Source organism: Mustelus asterias, unplaced genomic scaffold, assembly GCF_964213995.1.
Source record: "Mustelus asterias unplaced genomic scaffold, sMusAst1.hap1.1 HAP1_SCAFFOLD_1494, whole genome shotgun sequence".
Lineage (NCBI taxonomy): Eukaryota > Metazoa > Chordata > Chondrichthyes > Carcharhiniformes > Triakidae > Mustelus > Mustelus asterias.
The window spans coordinates 57103-80892 of NW_027591439.1; the positions used below are offsets into that span (position 1 = coordinate 57103).

General features: G+C 49.2%; 1 protein-coding gene across 4 annotated transcripts in view; it reads left to right on the forward strand.

Annotated features, from left to right (window-relative positions):
• slc30a4 (solute carrier family 30 member 4) overlaps window positions 1-23790 on the forward strand; it is a 38090-nt gene that overhangs the window by 12848 nt on the left and 1452 nt on the right. For all 4 annotated transcript variants that reach the window (XM_078206422.1, XM_078206423.1, XM_078206421.1 and 1 more), the window contains exons 4-7: window positions 1457-1610; window positions 6566-6770; window positions 11630-11735; window positions 23319-23453. In XM_078206422.1, the coding sequence (XP_078062548.1) occupies window positions 1457-1610; window positions 6566-6770; window positions 11630-11735; window positions 23319-23453 (600 nt within the window). The remainder of the gene's footprint in view (window positions 1-1456; window positions 1611-6565; window positions 6771-11629; window positions 11736-23318; window positions 23454-23790) is intronic.

The window sequence follows — 23790 nt, forward strand, 5'->3', positions numbered from 1 at the left end:
GCAATGTTCAAGATTATTGATTGACCCAAGGCTGGACAGGATTGCTCACTCACCAATTTGGGACTAGCTGGGTGCTGGGTGCCTCAGTGACGCCTCTCTCACTGGCTGGAATAGAAAGATCCCACACCAGATTCAGTGCTTGGAACCTCTGATTGGTGATTTCCCCTCTGACTCTCTGGTGAGCAGGCAGCTGATTCGCTGCCTGCCCCTCAGGGTGGGTTCAAAGGCCTCAGTGCCGTATTTAAATACCAGTCCAGTACACTCCTCTCCCTCCCTCCCACTCTCTCCAGGCCCCCCCCCCCCCCCCCCCCCCCCCCCCACCACCAAGCCCATGCCCATCACCTGTGAGGCGACCAATCCCCACTCGGACCTCTACCCATCATCCCCGGAGTCTTCACCCCTCCCAATGAACGATATCGTTTGACCCCCCCCTTGTTTTTGAGCTGCTCGTGCAGGTTTGTTGGGGTCCAGCTCCCCCCTCTTCCCTCTGTCTGCCATTCTTCCTCTTCACCCACCGCCTTGCCCCTCTGCCTGCCAGCACGAGTTCCTGTGCCCACCTTGCACAGTCTCCCTTCCATATCACCCTCCATGTCTTCTTCAAGCCACCCACACAGACACACACACACATCAGACACCCTCCACACACCCCCCCCCCCCCCCACCCGACACACACACCCACACACATACTGATACACACACACACCCACCCACACGCTCATCAAACTTCAGAGCTCTGTTGCGGTGGCTGAATGAGTGCAGCAGTGCGATGCTGTCCAGATAGTCACCGGTGTGCGGCACCTGGGGGGAAAGGAGAGGCCCGAACTCCCCAACCCCAGACACAGAACTGAACGGAGACGGTGACACAGGAGGGTGCAGCAGCGCGGTGCTGTCCATGAAGACCAGTTCGACACGGAGATGGAGGCAGGAAGCGGTCTGTCCCGGCAGAGTGAGCAGCGCAGCGCGATGGGAGAAAGGTTTTGTTACACTCACCTCAAAGTCTCTGGGGAACTGAGGGCTGTTGTGCACCGCGCTCTTTAACAATCGGGATCGAGACCAAGGTAATTTCACGCTTGGGCGACACAAGATTGGCAGTCCTGGCGGGGTGCCAGTGGGCAGCTGTTTTAATCAGCATTTATAAGATGCAAATAGCATTAGTGAACCAGTTGGGGTTTTTCCGACAATCGACAATGGTTTCCTGGTCATCAGTGGATTCTCAATTCCAGATTTTTATTGAATTCAACTTCCACCATCTGCTGTGGCGGGATTTGAACCCGGGTCCCCAGAGTATTATTATCCTGGGTTTCTGGATTACTATTCCAGTGACAATACCACTGCACCTGAATTTATGATGATGTTTATTTGTGCTGATAGCTGTCTCCTATTTGATTCTGATGTTGGCATTGTGGTGAGTTGGGTTTGAGATATTAATGGGGTTTCTTTGATCTGTGTTGTCCAGAGGCCTTGGCTGCAGTGTTGAGTGTGATGCTGATCTATGCTGTGACCATTGGGCTTGTCTATGAAGCTGTTCAGAGGACCATTCACCAGAACTTTGAGATTCAGGCAGATATAATGATCGTTATTGCGGCAATTGGAGTTGCTGTTAACCTCATGTAAGTCCACTGGTTTCTGTAAACAACCACATTATCTTCCTGATGTGCTGTTCTGGTGTGAACCCATTAATGCACCTTTCAAAGTAAACTTAATTTAGCTTCCTGAGTTAGTTATTTGTTTCATAAAATAAGTCAGCCTGAATTAATTGCTTATAACTTCCAATTTTCAGAGGCCTATCCTCTGAGCAGTTGTGTTTTGACTAATATTGCGAAGTAATAAGTGTCTGTTGGAGTAGTCATTTACAGAACAGAACGAGAAGGAGGCCATTCAGCCCATTGTGAGCAGCCCCATCTGAACAGTGGCACTGAGCTGCCACTGTAAGTTCTTGCAGCAAACCTCCTGAGACACAATTTCTAAATCGAGCCAAAAACTTGCTCAGCTATAACCTGCTCACTGACCTTCAGTTTGGGTTCTGCCAGGGCCACTCAACTCCTGACTTCATTGCAGCCTTGGTTCAAACATGGACAAAAGAGCAGAACTCCAGAGGTGAGGTGAGAGTGACTGCCCTGGACATCAAGGCAGCATTCGATATTAATGATTTGGATGAGAATTTATGGGGCATGGTTAGTAGGTTTGCAAATGACACCAAGATTGTGGCATAGTGGAGAATGCGGAAGGTTATCTGGGATTGCAACGGGATCTTGATCAATTGGGCTAGTAGGTTGATGAATGGCAGATGGAGTTTAATTTAGATAAATGTGAAGTCCATGTCGAAATACAGCAAGACCTGGACAATATCCAGGTTTGGGCTGATGTGTGGCACAAATATTACTTGCCACATAAGTGCCAGGCAATGACCATCTCCAACAAGAAAGAATCTAACCATCTCCTCTTGACATTCAATGGCATTACCATCCCACTATCAACAACCTGGGGGATTACCATTGACCAGAAACTGAACTGAACTAACCTTGTAAATACCGTGGCTACAAGAGCAGGTCAGAGGCTGGGAATTTCGTGGGTTGTAACTGACCTGCTGACTCCCCAAATCCTGTACACGGGGTGGGATTTACTGGGCCCCCGCAGTGTGTTTCGTGGCAGTGGGATTGTTTGATCCTAGCGCCTGTCAACAGGGTTTCCTGTTCTAAGCCTGGGAACACCTGGAATTTCCCCTCCAAGTCACTCACCATCCTGACTTGGAAATATATCACCGTTCTTTCACTGTCGCTGGGTCAAAACCCTGGAATTCCCTCCCTAAGAGCACTGTGGGTGTACCTACACCACATGGACTGCAGCGGTTCAAGAAGACAGCTTACCGCCATCTTCTCAAGGGCAATGAGGGATGAGCAATAAATGCTGCCCAGCCAGCGACACCCACATCCCGTGAAGGAATGTTAAAATAATCACACGGTCAAAATGATGATTAGTTTTGTCTGCAGCTTTGGATCGTTGTCTGTACAGGGCCATCGTGAAGACTGTTTATGATTATGATGATGAGGGCTTTCTCAGGCTTTGGTATTTGGAAATACTCAGTCACGGTCAGAGATACAGAACACCCAGGGCATTCGCGGCTGAGTGTGAGCCAATCTGCCATCCTTGCGAGGAGATGTTACAAGGAGTTGAATGTTAAAGTCTGTCGGCCAGGAAAGGATATTTTGAATCAATTCCAAATTACCCCCTTTAACAGTTTGATTTTGACAGAGACACAATCCAAAGATTGTAACTAAATTTATTGAATATAAGCAAAATGAAGCAACAATAATTTATCCGTCAACCAAAGACTAATCAATGAACTGAAATTTATTCACTAACCAATGAGAGGCAGCAGGGGGAAAGTCAACAAAACACATCCTCCAATGGGCGATCAGTCCAGAAACAACCTCCGCCCTTTGTGCTGACAGATATTCACATCTTCCTCCATTGCACCATCCGAGAGTCAATGGTGAAGGAACCTGCCTCTGTCCCTGGTCCAGTGTTACTATCACAATGTCTCTGCGACAAGACTCTCACTTCCATCCCAGAGATCTAGACAGTTCTCCCTTCACTTAATATACACAGCAAGATGGTTCCCATAATCCCATTTTATACCTAAAAAGACATTCTTGCCCCCCATCTTAGAACCGTAGAATCCCTGCAGTGCAGAAAGAGGCCATTCGACCCATCAAATCTGCACCGACTCTTCGAAAGAGCATCTCACCAGGGCCCTACTTCTGCTCTATGCCTGCAACCCCATGCATTTACCATGGCTAATCCCCTTAACCTACGCATTTTGGGACATTATGGGGCAAATCCACCTAACCTGCACATCTATGGACTGTGGACGGAAACCGGAGCACCCAGAGAAAACCCACGCAGACATGGGGAGAATGTGCAAACTCCACACAGACAGTGACCCAAGCCAGGAATTGAACCCAAGTCCTCGGTGCCGTGAGGCGGCAGTGTTAACCATTCTGCTGTTCTTAGCTCATGTTGTTGAAAACAGCTAATCAGGCGACGGTGTTGTAAGGGTTAATTTAATTTGTTCTGGCTATTGGGCAAATTCGTTAAATCTAAGACAGCGGCTTGCGTCAGGATGTACTCCTTATCTTCATCCTTTACAAACAGCCCATTCATCAGGACAGAACTGAGCTAGTCAATCTGTGTTTGTGATAGACCAATACCGGATAGTGTAGATTTCTACAAAGAAATGTACAGCACAGGAACAGACCCTTCGGCCCTCCAAGCCTGAGCCAATCATGATGCTCTAAATAAATTACAAAAAAAATCTTCTGCCGTTACTCGGTCCGTATCCCTCTATTCCTTCCCTAATCATCTACCCATCCAGATGTGTCTCAAATGTTGCTAATGTTCCTGCTTCCACCACCTGGCAGCTCGTTCCAGGCACCCACCACTCTCTGCATGAAAAACTTCCTCCGCACATCTCCCTTAAACTCTCCCCCTCTCACCTTGAACCTGTGCCCCCTTGTAATTGACACTTCTAACCTTGGAAAAAGCATCTGACTATCTACCCTGTCTGTGCCTCTCATAATTTTGTAAACCTCTATCAGGTCTCTCCTCCGCCTCTGTCTTTCCAGTGAAAACAATCCTAGTTTATTCAACCTCCCCCTCATAGCCAACACCCTGGTGAATATTCTTTGTACTCTCTCTAAAGCTTCCATGTCCTTCTGGTAGTGTGGTGACCAGAACTGCATGCAGTACTCCAAATGCGGCCTAACCAAGGTTTTATATAGCTGCAACATGATTTCCCAACTCTTGTACTCAATGCCCCGGCTGATGAAGGCAAGCATGTCATATCCTTCTTAATCACCTTGGCCGCCTGTATTGCTATTTTTAAGGAACTGTGGACCTGCACGCCCAGATCCCTCTGTATGTTAATGTTCCTAAGGGTTCTGCCATTTACAGTATAATTCACACCTAAATTTGATCCTCCAAAATGCATCACCTCATATTTGTCCAGATTAAACTCCATCTGCCATTTCCGTGCCCAAGTCTCCAATCTATCTCTATCCTGTTGTATCCTCTGACAATCCCCGGCACTATTAGCAATATATTTTATACATATATGCATAAAAAGCATCGGGATTCTACTTGACCCTGTTTGCTAAAGACATTTCATGACCTCCTTTAGTCTCCTAATTCCATGTTTAAGTTTCTTCCTATTTTCACTGCGCTCCTCCAGGGCTTTGTCAGTTTTTAGATGCCGAGACCTCTTCCTTTTCCCTTTTGACTAAACTTACAATTTCCCTTCTCATCCATGGTTCCAGAATCCTGCCACTTCTCACCTTCATTTTTACAGGGAAATGCATTTCTGTTACAACACTTTTCAAAGTTTCAAGTTTAAAATCCAAACATAGGAATATTAGTAAATTACAGAAATAATATAATCTGACTCTTATTATCTATTTAATTAGTTACTTCGATATCAATTACAGGATAATTGAAGTACTTTCTTCTAATACAATCATCTATTGCCAGCACTGATTTCTTCACAGTGCTTCTAATAGATCAGTAACATCAAAGAACAAAGAACAATACAGCACAGGAACAGGCCCTTCGGCCCTCCAAGCCCGCGCCGCTCCCTGGTCCAAACTAGACCATTCTTTTGTATCCCTCCATTCATGTGGCTATCTAGATAAGTCTTAAAAATTCCCAGTGTGTCCGCCTCCACCACCTTGCCCGGCAGCGCATTCCAGGCCCCCACCACCCTCTGTGTAAAATACGTCCTTCTGATATCCGTGTTAAACCTCCCACCCCCCCCCCCTCACCTTGAACCTATGACCCCCCGTGAACGTCACCACCGACCTGGGAAAAAGCTTCCCACCGTTCACCCTATCTATGCCTTTCATAATTTTATACACCTCTATTAGGTCACCCCTCATCCTCCGTCTTTCCAGTGAGAACAACCCCAGTTTACCCAATCTCTCCAAATAACTAAGCCCCTCCATACCAGGCAACATCCTGGTAAACCTTCTCTGCACTCTCTCCAAAGCCTCCACGTCCTTCTGGTAGTGCGGCGACCAGAACTGGACGCAGTATTCCAAATGCGGCCGAACCAACGTTCTATACAACTGCAACATCAGACCCCAACTTTTATACTCTATGTCCCGTCCTATAAAGGCAAGCATACCATATGCCTTCTTCACCACCTTCTCCACCTGAGACAAGTTGGATTATTTTCTGCCCACTTGTTAATATAAAATGGCCTATTGAAAAATGCACAACTTAAACAAGCAACACTAAATTCTACTAAAAATCTAAAATCTCAGCAATTTCCTCTGGCAGTTTCACAAGAGTTTTGCTGAAACGATGGTCTGAGATGTAGCTGCAAGCACCACCTGCTCCCTCAAACTGGGTGTTCTGCAGAAGTTCTGCTTCTGTGGTGACTTCTGGCTATTGGAACTGTTCAGAATAATAAGTTTGAGCCCAGACACAGCCTGTGACATTGATTGTGTGCTGTGACTAAAATGTTTCACTATTTCTATTTTATTTGTGTTTTCTATATGAAATTGAACAGAATGGGATTTTTGCTGAATCAATCAAGTCACTCGCATTCCCATTCTCACTGCGCGTCTGGACACGCTGCCGGAGGAGGCCGGGAGAACCTTAAAGGCGGTTCGAACCCGGGGAGTCTCGCTGTCAGAGCTGCTTTCATCCACGCTCTGGGGGACCTGTTGCAAAGTGTTGGTGTCCTGGTTGCTGCTTACATCATTCGCTTTAAAGTACGTGTGGCCTTTGTTGACTGAAAAATAGAAAAATGTTCTATGCTATGGCGACTTTGACTCAGGATGTCCCAAATCATTCTATAGCAAGTGAGACACTATTGCAGAGTAGTGCGGTTGTGATGTGAGAAATGCATCACTGGGACATGTTGCATTTAAAATACAAAATCTTTTACAGAAATGCATAACGCTGTCTTTAGTGCAGTAGAACATTGTAGCCTCGATGGTAAATTCTCCGCAGTATAAAATTATTCTTACTTTGAATTGAATTGATTTTACATACCTCGAGGGACAGATGAAAATGTACTTTTCCTTTAGTTTGGGAATTGGAAGATGATAATGTGGATTTTTACTCCACATCCAACATACTAATGGTATCTGGACACTTAATGTAGACATTACAGTGTCGCAAAAGACCATTCAGCCCATTGCGTTCATGTTAGCTAATAATCTGCACATGTGCAAACCATCTCCATCACGTTTAACTGCCCTGTTCCCATTTCCCTTCAGTCTCTTTTCATTTAGTTCCTCTCCAATCTAATCTTGAAAATTCACATGAATCCCACAACCTCACGACTCTGTGTGAAGCAGCTTCTCTGATGTTGAATTTTATAAAGCGGATGCAGGAGCAGAGGGACCTGGGGTATATGTGTATAAGTCAGTGAGAGGGCGACCAATGAAACATACAGTATTCTGGGCTTTATTAATAGCAGGATAGAGTACAAAAGCAAGGAGGTTATGTTAAACTTCTCTAAAACGTTGATTCAGTATCAGCTGGAGAGTTGTGTCCAGTTCTGGGAGCCACACTTTAGGAACTTTAGAGAGAATTCAGAAACATTCGCCAGAATGGTTCCAGGAATGAGAGACTTCAGTTATGAAGATGGATTGGAGAAGCAGAGGTTGTTCCCCTTGGGGAAGGGAAGGTTGAGGGCGGGGGGGCGGGGGAGGGGGTTGTGGGGTGGCCTGATCAATGTATTCAGAATCTGGACAGAGTAAATAGGGAGAAACTGTTCCCTTGGTAGAATGTTTGAGAATGGGGGAGCACAGCGTTAAGGTAATTGGCTAAAGAGGCAACGGGGACATGAGGAGAAACTTTTCACACAGTGAATAGTTAGGATCTGGAGTGCCTGAGAGTTTGGAGGCAGCTTCAATCAAGGCAAGAGGGGAATTTTAAAAATCAGGGCTGTTGGGAAAAGGCAGGTAAGTGGGGCTAGCACTGGCACAGATATGATGGGCAGAATGTTTTCCTTTTGTGCTGTAACCATTCTATGACTAAAATTTGGGCACTGGCGGGTTCTTAGGTGGGTGTTGGGAGGAGATTGTGAAATTTCAGGGACGGGATTCCCTCGGGGTTACCGCCTACCTTTAAAAGACCAATTTCACTCTGCCAAGGCCTCACCCTTGTCCCAATCGAGGAAGGGCCATTTCCCACCCAGCCTCCATTGTTAGGCTGCTGGTGTGGGAGCAGGCCTGATAATGAATGGAGCTCTCCCGGCTGGGAAGGGGTGCATGTGCCCCCTCATGAAGCCTCTGTCTGGGGCCTCACCACCCTTCCTCCTCAAGGTCTGGTACCTCTGAACTCCTGGACACAATGATTTCCCCCTCCCCCTCCCCCATCTTGCTCTCCAGGTTTTACTGCCTTGACGGCCCTGGGAGGGGTGGGGGGTCCCGTCTGGAGCAGCTTAATGCTCGCTCGAGTGTGAAATGGCCACGGGACACTGGGTCTGGCGGGAATGTGTTTCTCACTGACCCTTGGTCTCTGATCCTATCTGTCGCTGCTTCTTGATTGTCCCGAACACCTGCACTCTCTTCACATCATTTATCATTTTAAATACATCTCTCAAATCACCATGGATTATTCTGTTTTAATGAAAAAAGCTCCAAATCTTTCTCATTTATATTTCCTCAAAGTTGGCAGCACCCCAGTGAATCCGGGCGGCACAGTGACCTCACAGCGCCAGGGACCCGGGTTCGATTCCTGGCTTGGGTCACCGTCTGTGTGGAGTCTGCACGTTCTCCCCGTTTCTGCGTGGGTTTCCTCCGGGGTGCTCCGGTTTCCTCCCACAGTCCAAAGATGTGCAGGTTAGAGGGATTGGCCATGCTAAATTGCCCTTTAGTTGTGGGGGGGAAGGGGAGATGCTTGTTCCTCTCTGAAGCACCGATCACGCTGCCTTAACTGAGATAGAACATAGAACACGGAACATTACAGCGCAGTACAAGCCCTTCGGCCCTCGATGTTGTGCCGACCTGTGAAACCAATCTAAAGCCCATCTAACCCACACTATTCCAATATCATCCATATGTTTATCCAATGACCATTTAAATGTCCTTAATGTTGGCGAGTCCACGACTGTTGCAGGCAGGGCATTCCACACTCTCACTACTCTCTGAGTAAAGAACCTACCTCTGACATCTGTCCTATATCGATCACCCCTCAATTTAAAGCTATGTCCCCTCATGCTCGCCATCACCATCCGAGGAAAAAGGCTCTCACTATCCACCCTATCTAATCCTCTGATCATCTTGTATGCCTCTATTAAGTCACTTCTTAACCTCCTTCTCTCTAACGAAAACAGCCTCAAGTCCCTCAGCCTTTCCTCATAAGACCTTCCCACCATACCAGGCAACATCCTGGTAAATCTCCTCTGCACCCTTTCCAATGCTTCCACATCCTTCCTATGATGCGGCGACCAGAACTGTATGCAATACTCCAAGTGCGGCCACACCAGAGTTTTGTACAGTTGCAGCATGACCTCCTGGCTCCGAAACTCAATCCCTCTACCAATAAAAGCTAACACACCGTACGCCTTCTTAACAACCCTATCAACCCGGGGGCCAACTTTCAGGGATCTATGCACATGGACACCCAGATCCCTCTGTTCATCCACACTAGCAAGTATCTTACCATTAGGCCAGTACTCTGTATTCCTGTTACTCCTTCCAAAGTGAATCACCTCACACTTTTCCGCATTAAACTCCATTTGCCACCTCTCAGCCCAGCTCTGCAGCTTATCTATGTCCCTCTGTAACCTACAACATACTTCCGCACTGTCCACAACTCCACCGACTTTAGTGTCATCCGCAAATTTACTAACCCATCCTTCTACGCCCTCATCCAGGTCATTTATAAAAATGACAAACAGCAGTAGCCCCAAAACAGATCCTTGCGGTACACCACTAATAACTGAACTCCAGGATGAACATTTCCCATCAACCACCACCCTCTGTCTTCTTACAGCTAGCCAATTCCTGATCCAAACCACTAAATCACCCTCAATCCCATGTGTCCGTATCTTCTGCAATAGCTTACCGTGGGGAACGTTATCAAACGCTTTACTGAAATCCATATGCACCACATCAACTGCCTTAACCTTATCCACCTCTTTGGTCACCTTCTCAAAGAACTCAATAAGGTTTGTGAGGCACGACCTACCCTTCACAAAACCGTGTTGACTATCCCTAATCAAATTATTCCTTTCTAGATGATCATAAATCCTATCTCTTATAATCCTTTCCAAAACTTTGCCCACGACAGAAGTAAGGCTCACCGGTCTATAATTACCAGGGTTGTCTCTACTCCCCTTCTTGAACAAGGGGACAACATTTGCTATCCCCCAGTCTTCTGGCACTATTCCATAAAGATCAAAGCCAAAGGCTCTGCAATCTCCTCCCTAGCCTCGCAGAGAATCCTAGGATAAATCCCATCTGGCCCAGGGGACTTATCTATTTTCACATTTTCCAGAATTGCTAACACCTTCTCCTTTATGAACCTCAATCCAGTCTAGTCTAATAGCCTGTATCTCAGTATTCTCCTCGACAACATTGTCTTTTTCCTGTGTGAATACTGACGAAAAATATTCATTTAGCGCCTCTCCTATCTCTTCAGACTCCACGCACAACTTCCCACTGCTGTCCTTGACTGACCCTAATCTTACCCTAGTCATTCTTTCATTCCTGACATACCTATAGAAAGCTTTAGGGTTTTCCTTGATCCTAGCTGCCAAAGACTTCTCATGTCCCCTCCTGGCTCTTCTTAGCTCTCTCTTTAGGTCCTTCCTGGCTAACTTGTAACTCTCAAGCGCCCTAACTGAGCCTTCACGTCTCATCTTTACATAAGTCTCCTTCCTCTTCACAAGAGATTCAACTTCTTTAGTAAACCATGGTTCCCTCGCTCGACCACTTCCTCCCTGCCTGACAGGTACATTCTTATCAAGGACACACAGTAGCTGTTCCTTGAACAAACTCCACATTTCAATTGTGCCCATCCCCTGCAGTTTCCTTCCACATCCTATGCATCCTAAATCTCACCTAATCGCATCATAATTTCCTTTCCCCCAGCTATAACTCTTTACCCTGCGGTATATACCTATCCTTTTCCATCGCTAAAGTAAACGTAACCGAATTGTGGTCACTATCACCAAAGTGCTCACCTACCTCCAAATCTAACACCTGGCCTGGTTCATTACCCAGTACCAAATCCAATGTGGCCTCGCCTCTTGTTGGCCTGTCTACATACTGCGTCAGGAAACCCTCCTGCACACATTGGACAAAAACTGACCCCTCTAAAGTACTCGAACTATAGCTTTTCCAGTCAATATTTGTCAAGTTAAAGTCCCCCATAACAACTACCCTGTTACTTTCGCTCCTATCCAGAATCATCTTTGCAATCCTTTCCTCTACATCTCTGGAACTTTTCGGAGGCCTATAGAAAACTCCCAACAGGGTGACCTCTCCTTTCCTGTTTCTAACCTCAGCCCAAACTACCTCAGTAGTTTAGTGTGTTTGAGGGATTTCAGTCTCTGATACAAAATGTTGTTCCTATTGCCAGTCGCTCTTCATTTTGAGTGTTTTTCTTGCAGCCCGAGTACAAGATTGCTGACCCAATCTGCACCTACATTTTCTCCTTCCTGGTGTTATGCACAACTTTCCAAATTCTGAGGGACACGAGTCTAATCTTCCTGGAAGGTAGGAGATATATTGTTGGATTTCTTGTCCTTTCTACTCCGGATACTGCCTGAGAATGTGGTGGATGCTGATTTATCATAAATTTCAAAAGATAGTTATTCCCTTAACTGAAAAGAAAAGGTTTACTGGGCCAGTGGAAAAGGCAGCACAGTGAATTTGCTGTGCTGCTGTTACACAGAGTCAACATGGACATGATAAGCTGAATGGCCTTTGTCACTGTAGCCATATTACTACTGTGCATACAAGAACTGGTCAGAAGCTGGGAATCTTGGAGAGATGAACTCACCTCCTGACTCCCCAAAGTCAGTCCACCATCTGCAAGGTGCGAGTCGGGAGTGTGATGGAATACTTTGCCACTCGCCTGGATGAATGCAGCTCCAACAACACTCAAAAACCATCCAGGACAAAGCGGCCCCATCCACTAACTTCACCATTCACTCAGTCCATCACTGATGCACAGCGGCAGCCATGTGTACCATCTACAAAATGCACTGCAGCAACTAATGAAGACTCCTTCGACAGCATCTTCCAAACTGTGATTTCTACCAGCTAGAAGGACAAGGGCAATGGATGCATGGGAACACCACCATCCTGATTTAGAAAGACATCACTGTTCCTTCACTGTCGCTGGGTCACAATCCTGAAACTCCTTCCCTAGCAGCACTGCGGGTGTACCTACACCTCAGGGACTGGAGCGATTCAAGAAGGCAGCTCACCACCACCTTCTCAAGGGCAATTAGGGATGGGCAATAAATGCTGGGTTATTTTGCACATTTACTCCCGGTTTGACACTGAAACGCTAAAATCTAATCATCTCTGCTCATTATTCAGATTGGAATCTCCGCTTGAAATTGTTTGTTGTGATGAAGTTTCAAGCTAGAGTTTCTGTAGAAACAGTCGGCAGGGTTGGTAACCACAAATAAATGTTAACATTATCACCCCTCGTTTGAAATGGCAACATTTCCGTTTGGAGTTTAATGTTTAAACTCTGCTCACCGCACGAGGGAGTAATGTTGGGAACAGCAGCAGTAACTTATCTAACCTCCGCTCCCCACACGCGGATAGCAGTCACACGAGATGAGAAATCTGGGTGCTATTTGGAATTTGCGAGTGGAAATATTGGAATAGTTTGAACTATTTTTGGCCAGTTTCTGAATAAAAGGATGAACAGTGAGGGATTGGGATTGATTGGTAGGATATTGGGAATCAGAAGGTACAGATGAGCAGAAAGCAATTGGCAGATTCTTTCCCCAAACTCAGCAGATTATTTGAGTATGAAGTGAATTATTGTGGGTGGTGGGCGGTTAAAGCAGAGGCTGAATGGTTTATGAAGGAAAATATAAATACAATAAGGAAAAGTGCAAGGAAATGGCATAGGATTGAATAATTCTAGTTAAAGAGCTGGTACCTCAACTGGTGCCATGGACAGAATGGCCTCCTGTACTGTGGTTCCATGAAAAACAATATTTTATACAGTATTTAAAATGTCACATTGCAGAAGGAGGCCATTTGGCCCATCGAACTTACACCCCCAACAATCCCACCCAGGCCCTATCCCCGTAACTCCACATATTTACCCTGATAATCCCCCTGACACTAAGGGCCCGATTTTACCATTTTCATTCTAAGTGCCGAATCTGGGCCTAGTACAGATCCGACTGAGAAATCCGCTTTCAGGCGCCCCCATTCGCTCTCAGCCATCTCCAGTCCGATTCGCGCTGTGGGCGGGGCTTAGCGCTGCCGGGACGATCGGAGCTCTGAACCGCGCAGTTGGAAAAAAATCGAAAAAACGCGCCCGTCACATCACTGCCGGGCCGGATAATCCCGCACATGGCCCCATCCCACTTACACTCCGATGGCTGTGTGACACCCCCCTCTCTCTCCCCTGTCGTTAATCATTGAGGCACTCATCCACCACCACTGCCCCCCCCCCCCCCCACCCCCTCCCCAGCAGCACACCTGCAAGTGCGCACTTGCCTTCCCCTCAATGCTAACAAGCAAACTGCATGGAACTTGCTGGAATGTTCTGTCAAACTGCCTGCAGCTGATCTGGCCTAATGAAGGGCAGCTCCATAAGAAACTCCAGAATGGACAGGCAGGCAGTACAGGACAATGTCATAGATCATAGAAACCCGACAGTGTAGAAAGAGGCCATTCGGCCCATCGAGTCTACACTGAACACAATCCCACCCAGGCCCTACCCCCATATCCCTCCATATTTTACCCGCTAATCCCTCTAGCCTACCCATCTCAAAACACTAAGGGGCAATTTTTAGCACGGCCAATCAACCTAACCCGCACATCTTTGGACTGTGGGAGGAAACCGGAGCACCCGGAGGAAACCCACGCAGACACGAGGAGAATGTGCAAACTCCACACAGACAGTGACCCAAGCCGGGAATCGAACCCAGCTCCCTGGAGCTGTGAAGCAGCAGTGCTAACCACTGTGCTACCGTGCCGTCCCCTTATGTGTGCACGACTAGCCCCCGATTTTCTGAGGACAACTTGGGGAGGCTGCTGGATGCAGCAGAGGCGAGGCGGGCCACCCTCTTCCTCCCGGGAGGACGCAGACCCATGGGGGCCTGATGGCCATGCGGCCTGGGAGGCAGTCGCTGCCTCGGTCAGTGTCAGGGCACTGGCCCCCCCGAACCGTGAGGCAGTGCCGGAAAAAAAATCAGTCACCTCATCCATGCAGCAAGGGTGAGTGCTGAACCCCATTCAGCATGCTCCCCCATATCTCCCCCAGATCCTCCTATTCCCAGCACCCGACATGCTTCCAGCTCCTGACCCCCAAGCACCTCCGTCCTTTCCGCCCAATGAGCCTCACTGTGTTTGCCCTCTAAGGGTCACCACCTGATTCTCTGCATGAGTCACGCCATCATTTATTTTATGGTTCCTTCTGTCTCCACAGAGGAAGACCGACCACAACACTCGTCAGAGGGTGAAGACAGGGGGTGGTGAGCCAGACCTCCAGGTCCTCGCCCCGTCTGAAGAGCGGGCGCTGGAGCTCACCAGAGAAGGGGCGACGCGGGCTGTCAGCGACAGCATAGAACATAGAACATTACAGCGCAGTACAGGCCCTTCGGCCCTCGATGTTGCGCCGACCAGTGAAACCAATCTAAAGCCCCTCTAATCTACACTATTCCAATATCATCCATATGTTTATCCAATAACCATTTGAATGCCCTTAATGTTGACGAGTCCACTACTGTTGCAGGCAGGGCATTCCACGCCCTTACTACTCTCTGAGTAAATAACCTACCTCTAACATCTGTCCTATATCTCTCACCCCGCAATTTAAAGGAGTCTGGGAAGGGTATTTTAAGCGCGCGAAGTATAAAAGGGATGCCGCAGTATACAGCGGGCAGCGTCGGGAGCGGGCAGCGGAGTGAGCAGGGAGCAGAGTGTGAGCTATAAGGGCTTTGGCTCACGGGGCTTCGGGGGACAGAGCGAGCAGGGGTGAGTTTTTAATTCTTATTTACTTTTCTCTGTGTACCTTGGTATAAAGGGTCAAATATGAGTGTGAAGCCAATGTGTTGTTCCCAGTGTAGGATGTGGGAGGTCCTGGAGGCACCTGGCCTCCCGGACATCCACATCTGTGAGGGGTGTGTCGAGCTGCGGTTCCTGAGGGCCCGTGTTAGGGAGCTGGAACTGCAGCTCGAGGATCTAAGGCTGTTAAGGGAGAATGAGGAGGTGATAGACAAGAGCTATCATCAGGTGGTCAGACCAGGGCCACGGGTGGAGGCCAAGTGGGTGACGGCCAGGAAGGGTAAAGCTCGGGTGATTGAGAGCACCCCGGTGGGTGTGCCCCTCCACAACAAGTACTCCTGCCTGAGTACTGCTGGGGGGGACAGCCCGCCTGGGGGAAGCAGCAGTGGCAGTGTCTCCGGAGTGGAGTCCGGCCCTGTAACTCACAGGGCTAAGGAAAAGCGGAGGAAGGCAGTGTTAATCGGGGACTCGACAGTAAGGGGGTCGGACAGGTGTTTTTGTGGAGGCAGGCGGGAGTCTCGGATGGTGGTCTGCCTCCCTCGGGCCAGGATCCAGGATGTTGCTAGTCGACTCCCAGAAATCCTGAGGGGGGAGGGAGAGGAGCCAGAGGTAGCAGTACATATTGGTACCGCTGATGTGGGAAGGAAGGGGGAAGGGGTCCTGAAAAGAGAGTATAGGGAATTAGGGAGACAGCTGAGAAGGAGGAAAGCAAAGGTAGTAATCTCAGGATTGCTGCCTGTGCCACGGGAAGGTGAGGACAGGAATGGAGTGAGGTGGAGGATGAATGTGTGGCTGAGGGACTGGTGCAGGGGGCAGAGATTCAGGTTCCTGGACCATTGGGACCTCTTTAGGGGCAGGTGTGACCTGTACACAAAAAACGGGTGGCACTTGAATCCCAGGGGGACCAATATCCTGGCGGGAAGGTTGGCTAAGGCTACTGGGGAGAGTTTAAACTAGATAGGTTGGGGGGGGGGGGATCGAGACGAGGTGACTGGGAGCGAGGAAGTTAGCTCGCAAACGGAGAAGGGTTATAGACGGTGCAAGAGGGAGGATGGACAGGGAATAGAGAAGGAAAGAGCTCAGAGCAAAGGATTGAGATGTGTTTACTTTAATGCCAGGAGTATAGTGAATAAAGGGGATGAGCTCAGAGCCTGGATCGATGCCTGGAAGTGTGATGTGGTGGCCATTACGGAGACTTGGATGTCTCAGGGACAGGACTGGATACTCCAGGTGCCGGGATTCAGATGTTTCAGGAAGGACAGGGAGGGAGGCAAGAGAGGGGGTGGAGTGGCACTGCTGATCAGGGATAGTGTCACAGCTGTAGAGAAGGTGTATGCTGTGGAGGGATTGTCCACAGAGTCTCTGTGGGTGGAAGTTCGGAGTGGGAAGGGGTCGATCACTTTGCTGGGAGTTTTCTATAGGCCGCCCAATAGTAACAGGAAGGTGGAGGAGTGGATAGGGAAACAGATCCTGGAGAGATGCAGTAATAGCAGAGTTGTTGTGATGGGAGACTTTAATTTCCCAAACATAGATTGGAATATCCCTAGGGTAAGGGGATTGGATGGGGAGGAGTTCATTAGGTGTGTTCAGGAGGGTTTCCTGACACAGCATGTGGACAAGCCTACAAGAGGAGAGGCTGTACTTGATCTGATACTGACCAATGAACCTGGACAGGTGTCAGATCTCTCAGTGGGAGAGCATCTTGGGGATAGCGATCATAACTCTATCTCCTTTATGCTTGTATTGGAAAAAGAGAGGATCAGGCAAGCTAGGAAAGCGTTTATATGGAGTAAGGGGAAATATGAAGACATAAGGCAGCAAATTAGAGGAGTAAATTGGAAGGAGGTATTCTCGGGGAAATGTACTGAAGAGAGGTGGCAGTTTTTCAAGGAATGTCTGTCTAGAGTTCTACAGGACAACGTTCCGAGCAGACAGGGAGGAGTTGGCCGGTTAAAGGAACCGTGGTGCACGAAAGCTGTGCGGGACCTAGTCGAGAAGAAAAGGGTACAAAAGGTTCAGAGAGCTTGGTGAAGATAGGGATCTAGATGAGTATATGGCTTGTAGGAAGGGACTAAAGAAGGAAATTAGGAGAGCCAGAAGGGGTCACGAGAAGGCCTTGGCAGGTACGATTAAGGAGAACCCTAAGGCGTTCTATAAATATGTGAAGAGTAAAAGGATGAGACGTGAAGGAATAGGGCTGATAAAAGGTGAAGGCGGGAAAATCTGTACGGAACCAGTAGAAATGGCAGAGGTGCTTAAGGAGTATTTTGCCTCGGTTTTCACAGAGGAGAAGGACCTGGGTGGATGTACTGCGGGTTTGCGGTGGACTGAAAAGATTGAGTATGTGGACTTTAACAAAGAGGTTGTGCTGGAATCTTTGAATGGCATCAAGATAGATAAGTCGCCCGGTCCGGATGGGATGTACCCCAGGTTACTGTGGGAGGCGAGGGAACAGATGGAGACGGGGGAGGTGCCGGAGGATTGGAGAATTGCGGATGTGGTTCCTATTTTCAAGAAGGGGAATAGGGATAGCCCAGGAAATTACCGACCGGTGAGTCTAACCTCAGTGGTTGGTAAACTGATGGAGAAGATCCTGAGGGACAGGATATATGAGCATTTAGAGAGGTTTAGTATGCTCAAGAATACTCAGCATGGCTTTGTCAAGGGCAGATCGTGCCTTACGAGCCTGGTGGAGTTCTTCGAAAATGTGACTAAACACATTGACGAAGGGAAAGCGGTAGATGTGGTTTATATGGATTTTAGCAAGGCGTTCGATAAGGTCCCCCATGCAAGGCTTCTAGAAAAAGTGAGAGGGCATGGGATCCAAGGGGCTGCTGCTCTGTGGATCCAGAACTGGCTTGCCCAAAGGAGGCAGAGAGTGGGTATAGATGGGTCTTTTTCTAAATGGAGGTCGGTCACCAGTGGTGTGCCCCAGGGATCTGTTCTGGGACCCTTGCTGTTTGTCATTTTCATAAATGACTGGATGAGGAAGTGGAGGGATGGGTTGGTAAGTTTGCCGATGACACGAAGGTTGGTGGGGTTGTGGATAGTCTGGAGGGATGTCAGAAGTTACAGAGGGACATAGATAGGATGCAAGACTGGGCGGAGAAGTGGCAGATGGACTTCAACCCAGATAAATGCGTAGTGGTCCATTTTGTCAGGTCAAATGGGATGAAGGAGTACAATATAAAGGGAAAGACTCTGTAGAGGATCAGAAGGACCTTGGGTTCCGGGTCCATAGGACTCTAAAATCGGCCCCACAGGTGGAGGAGGTGGTTAAGAAGGCGTATGGTGTGCTGGCCTTTATCAATCGAGGGATTGAGTTTAGGAGTCCGGGGATAATGATGCAGCTATATAAGACCCTCGTCAGACCCCACTTGGAGTACTGTGCTCAGTTCTGGTCGCCTCACTATAGGAAGGATGCGGAAAAGATTGAAAGGGTGCAGAGAAGATTTACAAGGATGTTGCCTGGATTGAGTGGCATGCCTTATGATAGGCTGAGGGAGCTCGGTCTTTTCTCCTTCGAGAGACGTAGGATGAGAGGAGACCTAATAGAGGTGTATAAGATGTTGAGAGACATAGATCGGGTGGACTCTCAGAGGCTTTTTCCCAGGGTGGAAATGGCTGCTACGAGAGGACACAGGTTTAAGGTGCTGGGGGGTAGGTACAGGGGAGATGTTAGGGGTAAGTTTTTCACACAGAGGGTGGTGGGCGAGTGGAATCGACTGCCGTCAGTGGTGGTGGAGGTGAACTCAATAGGGTCTTTTAAGAGACTCCTGGATGAGTACATGGGACTTAATAGGATGGAGGGTTATAGGTAGGTCTAAAAAGTAGGGATATGTTCAGCACAACTTGTGGGGCCGAAGGGCCTGTTTTGTGCTGTAGTTTTTCTATGTTTCTATGTCCCCTCGTGTTAGCCATCACCATCCGAGGAAAAAGGCTCTCACTGTCCACCCTATCTAATCCTCTGATCATCTTGTATGCCTCTATTAAGTCACCTCTTAACCTTCTTCTCTCTAACAAAAACAACCTCAAGTCCCTCAGCCTTTCCTCATATGATTTTCCCACCATACCAGGCAACATCCTAGTAAATCTCCTCTGTACCCTTTCCAATGCTTCCACATCCTTCCTATTATGCGGCAACCAGAACTGTGCGCAATACTCCAAGTGCGGCCGCACCAGAGTTTTGTACAGTTGCAGCATGACCTCCTGGCTCCGAAACTCAATCCCTCTACCAATAAAAGCTAACACACCGTACGTCTTCTTAACAACCCTATCAACCTGGGTGCCAACTTTCAGGGATCTATGCACATGGACACCCAGATCCCTGAAAGTTGGCACCCAGGTTGATAGGGTTGTTAAGAAGACGTACGGTGTGTTAGCTTTTATTGGTAGAGGGATTGAGTTTCGGAGCCAGGAGGTCATGCTGCAACTGTACAAAACTCTGGTGCGGCCGCACTTCTTGAACCCTAGTCGCCTTCTTGAACAAGGGGACAACATTTGCTATCCTCCAGTCTTCTGGCACTGTTCCTGTAGACAATGACAACACAAAGATCAAAACCAAAGGCTCTGCAATCTCCTCTCTTGCCTCCCAGCGAATCCTAGGATAAATCCCATCCGGCCCAGGGGACTTATCTATTTTTACCCTTTCCAGAATTGCTAACACCTCCTCCTTATGAACCTCAATCCCGTCCAGTCCAACAGCCTGCATCTCCGTACTCCCCTCGACAACACTGTCCCTCTCCAGTGTGAATACTGATGAAAAATATTCATTTAGTGCCTCTCCTATCTCTTCAGACTCCACGCACAACTTCCCACTACTGTCCTTGACTGGCCCTAATCTTACCCTAGTCATTCTTTTACTCCTGACATACCTATAGAAAGCTTCAGGGTTTTCCTTGATCCTACCTGCCAAAGACTTCTCATGTCCCCTCCTGGCTCTTCTTAACTCTTTCTTTAGGTCCTTCCTGGCTGACTTGTAACTCTCAAGCTCCCTAACTGAGCCTTCACGTCTCATCTTAACATAAGTCTCCTTCTTCCTCTTCACAAGAGATTCAACCTCCTTAGTAAACCACAGTTCCCTCGCTCGACCACTTCCTCCCTGCCTGACAGGTACATATTTATCAAGGACGCGTAGTAGCTGTTCCTTGAACAAGTTCCACATTTCAATTGTGCCCATCCCCTGCAGTTTCCTTCCCCAACCTATGCCACCTCAATCTCGCCTAATCGCATCATAATTTCCTTTCCCCCAGCTATAACTCTTGCCCTGCGGTATATACCTACATGGTCGGTCTGCCATCCAGACATGAGCACCTGGCATTCCTACACTCGCGTTGAGGCAACTTCTTGGGGGCACGAGTTTCGGGTGCAAGGGGCAAGGTGTGAAGGAGGTGTATGAGGCATCTTATTTGCATAGAGAGGATAGTGGGTGCCTGGACCTCTCTGCCCGGGGAGGTCGAGGAAGCGGAAACTATAGGGACATTTAAGGGGCATGTCTACAGCTATCTGAATGGGATGGGAACAGAGGCATATGGGGGCAAACAAATCAGAGGGGCAGCCTGGTCGCGACAGGGTTGGATGTCCGAAGGGCCTGTCCCTGTGATGTAATTGTCTGGGTTCACTGTTCTATGTTCAAGGGAGCCATGTGGTTCATGTGTTTGGCCTCCCGGATTCCTCTCCCTCCCTTGCACCTTGTGTCCTGTGATTCAGGGACAAATCCTGATGCCCCGGGGCCTTCTGGACCGCAGGCCCCGGCTACAGCTCCCGTCCATCCTGGGAACGATAGCTCGGATGAGTCCTCGGAGGATATGGGTGAAGGGACCTCCGAGGGAGGCACCGTTTATCCGTCAGCTTCTACCTCACAAATCACCATCGCAGAAACAGACACGTCAGTGGGTCCGGTTAGTGTTGAGGCTTCTGGGTCACTCTCTGGTGAGCACGACACATCTGCTGATGTACATTGGGTGGAGGAGGAAACGTCCGAGGCCTCTGGCATGCGGGGACTTGCTGGAGGCGAGGACTCAGCTGGCCCCAGGCTACATGCTGGGCCTCTGAGATCACTTCTCCCTCAGCTGCTGGAGATGCAGCAACAGAGCCAGGGAATGCAGGAAGGGCTGACGGCCACACTGGACCAACTGTGAGGCTGCTGGGAGGAGTCTCAAAGCTTTCAGGCGGACCAGCACGCCTGTCATGCGTGGTTCCCAGGCCAACACTGCAAGGGTGGCATCTGCAGTGGAAAGCCTGGGGCAGGGGATCCTCACCATGGGTGGCAGGCTCCAAGCAATGGCCGAGTCACAGCAGGCCACGGCGGAGGGACTGAGCAGGCTTCTCGAGATTCTGCGGCCCATGGCTGAGAGGCTCGAGAGCTTGCAGGAGACCCAGAGGGACAGCACTGAGACACAGCGGACAATGGCAGCAACCCTTGAGAAGGTGGCCCAGTCTCAGAGGGCCACGGCTGAGGGCTTGCAGAGAATGGCTCAGTCTCACAGGGCACTTGCTGCGGCCATTGAGAGATGGCCCACAACTCAAATGGCCATCGCGGAGGGGTTGCCCACCATGGGTAGGACACAGGTGGTTCTCCAGGACTGGCAGTGCCAGGTGACGCCGGAGCTTCTGGAGCTCGCTGCAGAAGCACCAGTGTCCCATGGAATGACCCAGGGGCCAAAAGGGACCCCAAGGGAGAAGGAAGGGCGCGAGCCCACGCCGGGGCCTTCCAGCCAGGAGACTGTGGCTATGGCAACACCTTCTGACTCCCCCCTTCCTGACACTGGGGCATCTCAGAGGCAGCGGGATGAAGAGGGTGTCATGGAAACATCCCAGACACCTGGAAGCCGGCCAGGGCCCCTCAAGGTCCAGGGCCTCCAGAGGACGCCCGCCACGCGCATCACAGGCCACGGGGCGAGATAGGCAGCTGGCCCCCTCCACCTCCGATGTACATTCTGGGGAGTCACTGAGGCGCAGTGTGAGGCAGCGTAAGGTGAGGGAGTTGTAGTTGCTCTGAGATGGCACGGGGGTGACGGGCTGCACTGGTTAGAAAGGACTGTCGGCACCTCAGTGTTTTCTTGTCACAAGTTTCTGTGTTTCACCAGCTTATCTGAACAGCTTTACTGTAAATAAATGTTTCTTCTCCACAACCACCTGTGAAGAGGTTGTTTCGAATAGGATTCCTGCCCCATTGACGATCACCCGATGGATGCCTCATGGTGATGTCAGTTGGGGAGGCCCCTCAATGCGGTGTCACTGAGAAAAGGAAGCCATTGGTCTCTCAGACCCCACGAGCGATGACCTCCCGTCCCCCAACCCACCCGCCCCAGGGCCCTGTCTGGGGGTTTCGGATCCCTTACCCACTAGACAGGCGTGGGCCCAGGTGCCAGCGTGCATGTGGATCTCAGGCAGCAGTCAGGCTGGTTTGCACCAGGGCATCATCAGAATGGTGCTGAGCGAGTCGTCATCACCCTCCTGCCTGGAAAATATATCACGAACACAGAGTACCCAGGCCCAGCACTCTGCTGGGGAGAGAGGAAGTGGTGTGGGGGGGGGGGGGGGGGGGAGAGGGAGTGGTGTGGGGGGGCAATTTACCATGGCCAAACAACCTAACCCGCACATCTTCGGACTGTGGGAGGAAACCGGAGCTCCCGGAGAAAACCCACGCAGACACGAGGAGAATGTGCAAACTCAACACAGACAGTGACCCGAGGCTGGAATTGAAGCTGGGTCCCTGGCGCTGTGAGGCAACAGTGCTAACCACTGTGCTGATTTGTTGCTCTGTCCTGGTGAGATTTACCACCTAGCGTGCAATCTGATTGCCTGGAGTTTGATTCACCGTACTCACAGGTTGTGAGACTCTACAGATTGGGTCATCAGGCACTTTATAAGGTTTTCTCTTTGGTCTTTTTGTCCTGCATCAGTTGATGATTTACATCGATTATCTCACTGCTGATGTCTGCTCCTCTCAACTCTTCAGTATAACATTACAGAAAGCTGCAGGTTTTATGTTCAAAATGTACATTGAGAATTTGTATGATGCTGATGTAACCACTTAGACGGGGTTACAATTCTCTGAAACAGACTATTTGTTGATTTCTGTCCCCTCAGGAACTCCGAGACATCTCGATGTCCATCACATACGTGACGCCCTTTTAAAGATCGAGGATGTTCATTCTGTTGAAGATTTGAATGTGTGGTCACTAACTGTGGGCAAAACAGCAGCGATTGTGCACTTACAACTGAGTAAGCAGTTTATAGTTTTATCTTGGCACACACTGAGATTAACCCTTTGATACACTCTGACCGTGATGGTGTTGAGTTACTGGGCTTTTGTGGGTGAAAGGGGAGAGAGAGGGAGAGAGTGAAAGGGGTGGGGGCAGTTGGAGGGAGGGAGAGAAAAAGAGGAGAGATGGGGAGAGAGAGAGAGGGAAGGAGTGGGTGGGAGAAAGAGAGACGGGGGACTGTGAGGTGCGCGGGGAGAGTGTGCTGTCAATGGGGTGATTAGTCCACAGGTTTGGGAGCCGGGGGAGGTGTAGCCTGGGGAGTTTGAGTTAGTTATGCTGCTCCTGAAATGTTTCAG